Consider the following 7,286-nt stretch of genomic DNA (forward strand, 5'->3'; position numbering starts at 1 on the left):
TGAGCCTGTGCCCATGTCTGCCTGCCCTGGCCACCCACCTTGCTGTTCTGGGGCTCCTCCAGGCAGAAGCAGCGGGTGTAGACCTTGCCCTCAGTCTGTGGATTGATCTCGATGAGCTCATTGTTCTGGGTGTCCCGGCGGGCCTTGGAGGTCTCTGGGGGACACTGTCCAGTGTTGGGGAAGGGCTGGGGTCAGTACAGAAGATGGACCCCCCCTTAACACACTCAGCATCCTAAGATGTCTAGGCATCCGCTTCCCAGCCCTTCTCCTCCAGCACACTGTGCCCCAAGGCAGTGCCCCAGCCTCTCCCAGCTGGGCTGGGTCCAGGCCACTCACCCCTCCTGGTAATATCTCACAGCAGCCCTCCTCCAGCACGAACTCTGGGTCACAGTAGATGTGTGCCTGCTGAAGGTCAAACTGCAGGGGACACACAAGTGTCACTTCATTTTAACAAACAGCTCTGTGTCCTGGCCCCCAAGGAGGCACAGAGATGGCTCCATCCCAGGGTTTGCCCTCAGAGGCTTTCCAGCCTGGCCTGGGAGATCATCAAGAATATAGTCACAAAATACAAAGCAAAACCATACACCCAAGATAGAGGGAGAGGCGGGAGAAACGTTCGCTTTGGCCAGAAGAAGCGGGGAAGAGGAGGTTCCATTCAAGCTAAGCCGTGAGGACCAGTAGGTATTCAGCAGGTAGGTTTCAAGGACAAGCATTGCAGGTGGAGGTAACAGCATAGGCAAAGGCTAGAGGTGTGAAAGTATTAGGTGAGATGGATGGCCGGCATGGGATCAGCCAGAGCAGAAGGTGATGCTGCAGACATTTTAGGGCCCAGGTCATGAAAGGCCTTGAATGCCAGGCTGCACCTGGAGGTCAATGGGGACGCATAAGGGGGTTCTGAGCCCTGGTGAGATACAGGTTCTGGGGAGCCCACTCAGGCTCCCAGAAAGTGGGAGGAGAGTCCAAGCCCGACCTAGCACTCACCGAGACAGGTTTGCCCTGCTCAGCATCTAAGCCCAGAAAGACATGGCCCACAGGCTGTATGGATCGCCGGGGCCCTAGAGGCTGGGAGGAGGCTGACATGCAGTCCACGTGCATGGAGGCCACTCGTTCGGCCACACTCAGCACCAGCTTATGCCAACGCAGGTCGAAGAGCTGGGGCACTGAGAAGATGCAGGACACAAAGTCACCATCTTGGCCCCGGGTCCTTAACTCCAGGCTCTGCTCCTGACTGTTGACTTCCAGGGAAATCTGTGTGGAGAGGGGGAAAGGCAGGGACACAGAATCAGAGCCCCGTGAGCCACAGCCTGCCAAAGGTAAGGGCCCTCCCGCTCATTTCACAAGAAGGGAAACAGCCCACAGAGCAAGGAAAGCTGGCTGGAGTCACAGAGAAATACCTTCTAAAAGAATGGGATAGGTGGGCTGCAGGTGGCCTCAAGGGTGAGTACTGGGGTGGAGCAGGGAGGCTCCAGAATCACAAGCTGGGACAGAAGCTGGGCTGGACTGGCACCACTCGATACCCAAGAGCAACAGGGGTGGAGCGAGCGGGGCGCCAGGCTCACCTGCGGGTACCCGTCTCCATCAGTCACTTGAAACAAATACCACGTGTTCTGGTGGGTGTGTTTCTTCATCAATAGTGTCAGCACCAGGGCAAACTCACTGGGGAGGCCACGAGGGAACACGCGTCTGGGGGTAGAACAAGGAGGGTACCCTGAGGCTCAGGTAAGAGACCGTCTGCTGCCCACCCTGGGCCCTCAACACTGTTGAACCTACATGAGACACACATAGGCACATAACGTCCCATGGACACACATATACATACACACCCATTCATTCTACAGACATTTCTCAAGGGCCTACTATGCGTCGGGGTGGTCTGGTTGCTGCAGGTAACAGGTGAAAAGACAGAGAAGAGGCCTGTCCTCAGGCAGCCTGCAAGTCTGATGGGATGATGGGGGAGGTAAGGCCATGAACAACGAATCCTCAGAATGACTGTTTTGCTCTTTCATGAGGATTCCAAGGAAACCAGGATGCCATGGGGAACATGACCAGGCCTGGGGGAAGGGAAGAGATACTGAAAAAAGATGACTGGATTGAGCATGACTAGAGAATCAGGAAAGAAAGAGGAACATTCTGGAAGATGAGGCTAGAGAGGTAAGCAGAGGCCAAAACACTCAGGAACTTGTAGGAGCTTGAACTTGACACACATCAATGCATGTGAACACACACACGCACACATACAAACACACCCAACTCTTTCAGACTCCCTCCTCCATCCTGGGGTCCTCACAGTGCCCATGGGATGCAGACCTGTCCTCACCTACTGCTAGCCAGAGATGGGGAAAGGGCAGAGGGTGGGCCTGCCAGTCCCCTCGCTGCCTGCCCTGCGAGGCCCAGGAGTGGGACCAGGCTGACTCCCGGCAAGTAGAGAGATAAATGACCCACGGGTGCCCCCTGAGCTTAAGCTCCACATCCAGAGTTGCTGGGGAGTGTGGCTGAGACTGGTTCCCAGTGGCCATACTGGGGCCTTTACCGAGTGGGCTGGGTGACTGAGACTGCCCCCAGTCGCAAGATGAATGGTCCCTTGGGATTTCGGATCTTCTTGATAGCAGATGTCTTCATGAGGCTGAGTCGGTGGATGAGGTTGAAGCCTTTAGGGGAGACACCAGATGACGAGCTCAGCTGGGCAGGTGAGTGGGGTACAGGCCACTCCAGGAAGATGGCGGAGGGGGGACAACAGGCTGAGCTGGGCGCTCACCAGTCACGTTGGTCGATAAGTCACTTCTGTGTTCCAACTTGAGTCCTTCTTGATGAGAAGGTGGGCACTGCTCCCCTGCAAAAGAATTGGCAGTGGGGGCATCTGGAGGGGGTCAGGCTGAGGTGGAGGCATAGTTCTTGGGGAACCTGGGACAGAGCCAGTTCATGTTCCCCACTCTGGATCTTCAGCCAGGCTCTGCCTTGGGCTCCTTTCAGCTTTTGCCTTCTGACCCTGGTGGTGGCTCAGTCGGTAAAGAGTCTGCCTGCAATGCAGGAGACCCGGGTTCGATTCCTAGGTCAGGAAGATCCCCTGGAGAAGGAAATGGCAACCTACTCCAGCATTCTTTCCTGGGAAACCCCATGGACAGAGGAGCCTGCCAGGGTCGCAAGAGTCAGACATGACTTAGCGACTAATCCTACCTACCCACCCTGGGAGTCAGGGCACAGATGGGAAGACTGAGGCCTGGCCTAAGGCTAGTAAGTGAGTTCATAGCTGAGCAAGATCTCCTAGAACCCAGACCTCTCCTAGAGCCCCAAGACAGGGGCCAGGCTGCTTTCATTCTAGAGAATGAAATAAATTCTAGACAGCTCACATATCCCACAACACACACCTGAGTGGGGGACAAAGGAGCACTTCGAGGGCAAGGCGATGTCAGATCCGTGCACACTGTGTTATATATCTATGCACACGCGGGTCTGCACATGTGTGAGTTGTAGATGCCTGTGCCACCAGGGATGCCATGGGCCGCGGGCACATGTGCTCTCAGCAGTGGATGGGGTTCCGCTCCGCAGCCAAAACAAAGCAGGCCAGACGCAAGTCTGAGTCAACAGACTGACTTTTCACCTGGATAGCCACCTTATGAAACTGTGAGGAGAGACTGAGGGCCTGAGTGGACCACAAGCTCAAGGGAACCACCAGAGCCTTAGGGCTCCAGACAGGATATATGAAGGGGGTAGAGGCTCCTGCAGAAGGGGATAGCTTATTCAGGTCTCCAAAACCTTAAAGGGACCAGGTAGGCAGCCATGGGCCTGCCTCTTCTCTAGGGCTGATTGAACAGAAGTTTTGAGAGAGGTACTACAACAGAAGAGATAGAGGCTAGAATTTTTAAAAAGAGAGAGCTTTTTCATCAATGAAGATAGGGTAGCTGGGACAAGGCGATGGATATAGCTCCTAGAAGCTGGGACACTGGACTCCTTGGATCCCTGGCTAGAAGAAGGCATCCTGGATCCCTAGGCTCAGTGACCAACCCCCCTCCCTGAATCCTTCTGCCCCCAGGTTTGGCCAGAAAAACTATCACCGTCTTTAGTATCAGCAGCAGCAAGGGGTGACTCACCCCTTGGCAATGGGCCCAAATTCCTCACAGATGTTGAAATTTTCTGCCTCAATCCCCAGGGGACCCGGTGAGGGAGAGGAGAGTAAAGCATACGTGGGAACATGTGAATACACATACGTAGACACACAGCCCACAGGTTGCCACATATACCCTCTCACATCTGTCCCTGGGTTTTTCTGCCTCTTTTGGCTGTATTGGGGGTTCTAGGAGTTCTATTTCTGCTCAACTACACAGCCAGAGGGCACCCAGCAGGGCAGGGCAAGCTGCCCCGTCAACTTCCTCTGGCTTTGGGCCCTGGAAAGCTACACCCTTCTGTCTTATCCAGTGTCTGGGCCTTGAGGCAGGCCCTTTATCCAAGATTGCCAGGGAGGAGGAGGAGCACGTGGGCTGGAGGATGGATCCTCCACATGGAAAGGACTGGAGAGTCCTGGCCTGTCTGCAAGGAGAGCTTGCTGCCGGCTCCTCCCCACCACACTGGCCTCACCAGCCCTTGGGGCACAGGTTGGGTTTGTGTATTGGGGAGGGGGGTTCTTCTCATACACAGAGACATAGGAGTATGTACAGAGCACAGAGCAGCTCTGAGATGTAAAAACAGAGAGGCCCAGAGACACACAGATACATAGACAGAAACACGCACACTCTCTAGCTCAGCAGTCTCCCAACTTTTTCGGCACCAGGCACCAGTGTCACGGAAGACAATTTTTCCAAGGACCAGGGTCCGAGAGGGATGGTTTCAGGAACGATTACAATTACTGTGCACTTTATTTCTATTATTGTTACGTCACCTCCACCTCAGATCATTAGGTGTTAGATCCTGGAGGTCGGGAACCCCTGCTCTAGCTCGCCTCACGCTGGCTCATGTGTACAAACAGCTCAGGCCACCCTGAGCCTGGCCTCTGGACTCTCCTATAAATGCCCACGTTACTGAGGCCCATGGTCACATACCTGCATAGGACCCCACACCTCAGAGAGCCAGTGGCAGGCCTATGGCACTCTGATCCTTACCTGCATCTGCTCCATGGCTGTAGGTAACATATAGACTGAGCAGCCACAAGCCAGGAGCCCAAGATGCCCACATCCTGGTCCAGAGAAGTCAACTGCAGCCACAGGACCTGAAACCATAGGGAGGGGGAAGGTGGATTCCAGAGCTCACAGAGAACAATTTCTCACATGGGCAAGCAGCAGCCAGCCTGTGGGGCCCAGGCGTTGGTCCTGGGGTGGCAGGAGGTCTGACCAGGCATCAGTCCCTCTCAGAGGCCCAACCACAGGCCTTGGGCTAGGATTTGGGCCACGGTGATATTCAAAATATTTAACCACCGGTATGGCACGGATACCCAGCAGCCAGCACAGAATGCTGGCCAGAGCAGTGAAACCAGGTCCAGGCAGCATCGGGCTGTGCTAGTGGACAGTTGCTGGACTGAAGAGAGATCAAAAGGGTCCTAAAAGGTTTGAAGCAGAGGCTATTTGCCAAGACGCTTTGAAGTATTTCAATATTTTATCAACCTGTGCACTGTATAGGTATATGCTAATCTGGTACCTGGCTAGCTGCACCCAGCTCAGCCAGCCGGCCCTTTCTGGCACCCACAAGGGGCTGACAACTGAGCTGTGTCTCCTAGAGGCATCACAGGGGCCAAGGAAGCTTCCCTCATGGGTGCAGGGGGCGGAGAGCAGGTCACCGGGCTCAGGACCTTGTTGCCAATCTTCCCTGCTGATGGATGCTCGTCTTTTAGTTTTATTAAACCCTGATGGATGGGCCCAGATAAATCAATTCGGGCTCAGCAAGCGGCCAGGCGAGCCATACATCATCCAGCCTCCCCTGAGACAGGCAGCCCGCGCGTGCGCACACAGTCATGATATGCACAGATATACAGGCATATATACACACAGGCATATTTGTGCACTGTGTGCACACAAGCCTACCTACACACAGGCAGGCTCACAGAGACATGTGTTCAGGGGCCACCCAGACACACCAGCTTGTACCCATACACGTGCACACAGGCAGGCGATGAGTACCCTTCCTGTAGGCCCTCCTGTTGGGAAGTTCTTATGCAAGTCTGACCTCATTCTCTCCAGCTGTAAAGGAATTCTGTTTCCCCCTCCCTCAGTTCTGGATGGGGAACGAGAGCAGGAAGGACCCCTCGCCTCCATATATTTGGAGATAGGACCCCAATCTCCCTCTTCCTGAGGCAGAACTGTTCCCCCCCGCCCCACTCATCCCCCGTTCTTCCGGTATGCACCTCCTATCCCTCCAACCCTCTCCTGACCTCCCCCTCCTGCCAGTCAGTGGAAGGACTGTCAGCTGTGAGAGGCGTATGAGTGCATGTGGAGGCGTGAACTTCCATGCGCTCCCTGTCCCCTTCCCGCTCCTGACCTCTGGCCTCCACTCACCTAGCCCCAGCCAGAGCAGGGCACTATAGAGATAGGAGAGATGCTTTCGCGAGGAAACGATCCCATCCCAATAGGAAGGCACAGACTTGGGGGCAGGGAGAGTCAGAACTGCCATGGAGGTAAGAGCTTATCCGGCTAGAAAGAAGAGGACTGAAGTTCGGAGAGGGAACGCCTTTTGCCCCAGGTCACACAGCAAGCCCAGAGCCGGAGGCAACCCCCTCCACCCTCACTTACCGTAGCTGGGGTTCGCCCCCACCTTACTGAGTAATCCAGGCAGCCCAATGCAGCCAACCCCAGAAAGCAGGGCCTGGGTTCCTCAGCCCGCTGGAAGGTCCTGGATCACTTCTGGCCGGCTTCGGGGACGCCAAGTTCCCGGGTGCCGAGCTTTGGGGGCTGAAGGCTGTCCGGCTCGCGCGCCCGCGCGCGCAACTGCCGGGGACTGCCGGCTACTCCGGGTGGGGGAATAGGGGGCGGCTCCAGGGGGCTGGGGACTTGCCAGGGCCGCTAATGGAACACAGCTGGACCCGCCAGCCAGGCTGGAGGAGGGAGGGAGGACCGAGAGGGGGCTCCAGCGGTGGCAGAGGCGGCGGGACGCGCGGCCCCGCTGCTGGCCTGGCTGCGCTCCCAGGCCCGCCCCTCCCATTTGCCCGCCAGGTGAGCGAGCGAGCTAAGGCGGGACCCTGCGTGCCCGGAGCTGCCCTGCAAGGGGGCTCTGGCTGCAGGCGTGGAGGGGGGAGGGGGGGCGTGGGGGGAGGTGGGGGGCAGAGTCCGGCCCTTTAAGAGCCAGGCCTGGAGCTTGAAAGGCCT

General features: G+C 56.4%; 1 protein-coding gene across 1 annotated transcript in view; it reads right to left on the bottom strand.

Moving 5' to 3' along the window:
• The window catches only part of COL16A1 (collagen, type XVI, alpha 1), a 56,230-nt gene extending 49,214 nt beyond the window's left edge, over positions 1-7,016 (bottom strand). Inside the window, exons 1-8 of the mRNA XM_010837081.1 lie at positions 6,714-7,016; positions 5,094-5,200; positions 2,756-2,830; positions 2,531-2,648; positions 1,560-1,683; positions 982-1,248; positions 337-417; positions 39-164 (exon numbers count right to left, since the gene is read on the bottom strand). Coding sequence (XP_010835383.1) covers positions 39-164; positions 337-417; positions 982-1,248; positions 1,560-1,683; positions 2,531-2,648; positions 2,756-2,830; positions 5,094-5,166 — 864 coding nt within the window. The 5' untranslated portion in view covers positions 5,167-5,200; positions 6,714-7,016. The remainder of the gene's footprint in view (positions 1-38; positions 165-336; positions 418-981; positions 1,249-1,559; positions 1,684-2,530; positions 2,649-2,755; positions 2,831-5,093; positions 5,201-6,713) is intronic.
• Between the last annotated feature and the right edge of the window lie 270 nt (positions 7,017-7,286).

Source organism: Bison bison, unplaced genomic scaffold, assembly GCF_000754665.1.
Source record: "Bison bison bison isolate TAMUID 2011002044 unplaced genomic scaffold, Bison_UMD1.0 scf7180017864068, whole genome shotgun sequence".
NCBI classification, from domain to species: Eukaryota; Metazoa; Chordata; class Mammalia; order Artiodactyla; family Bovidae; genus Bison; species Bison bison.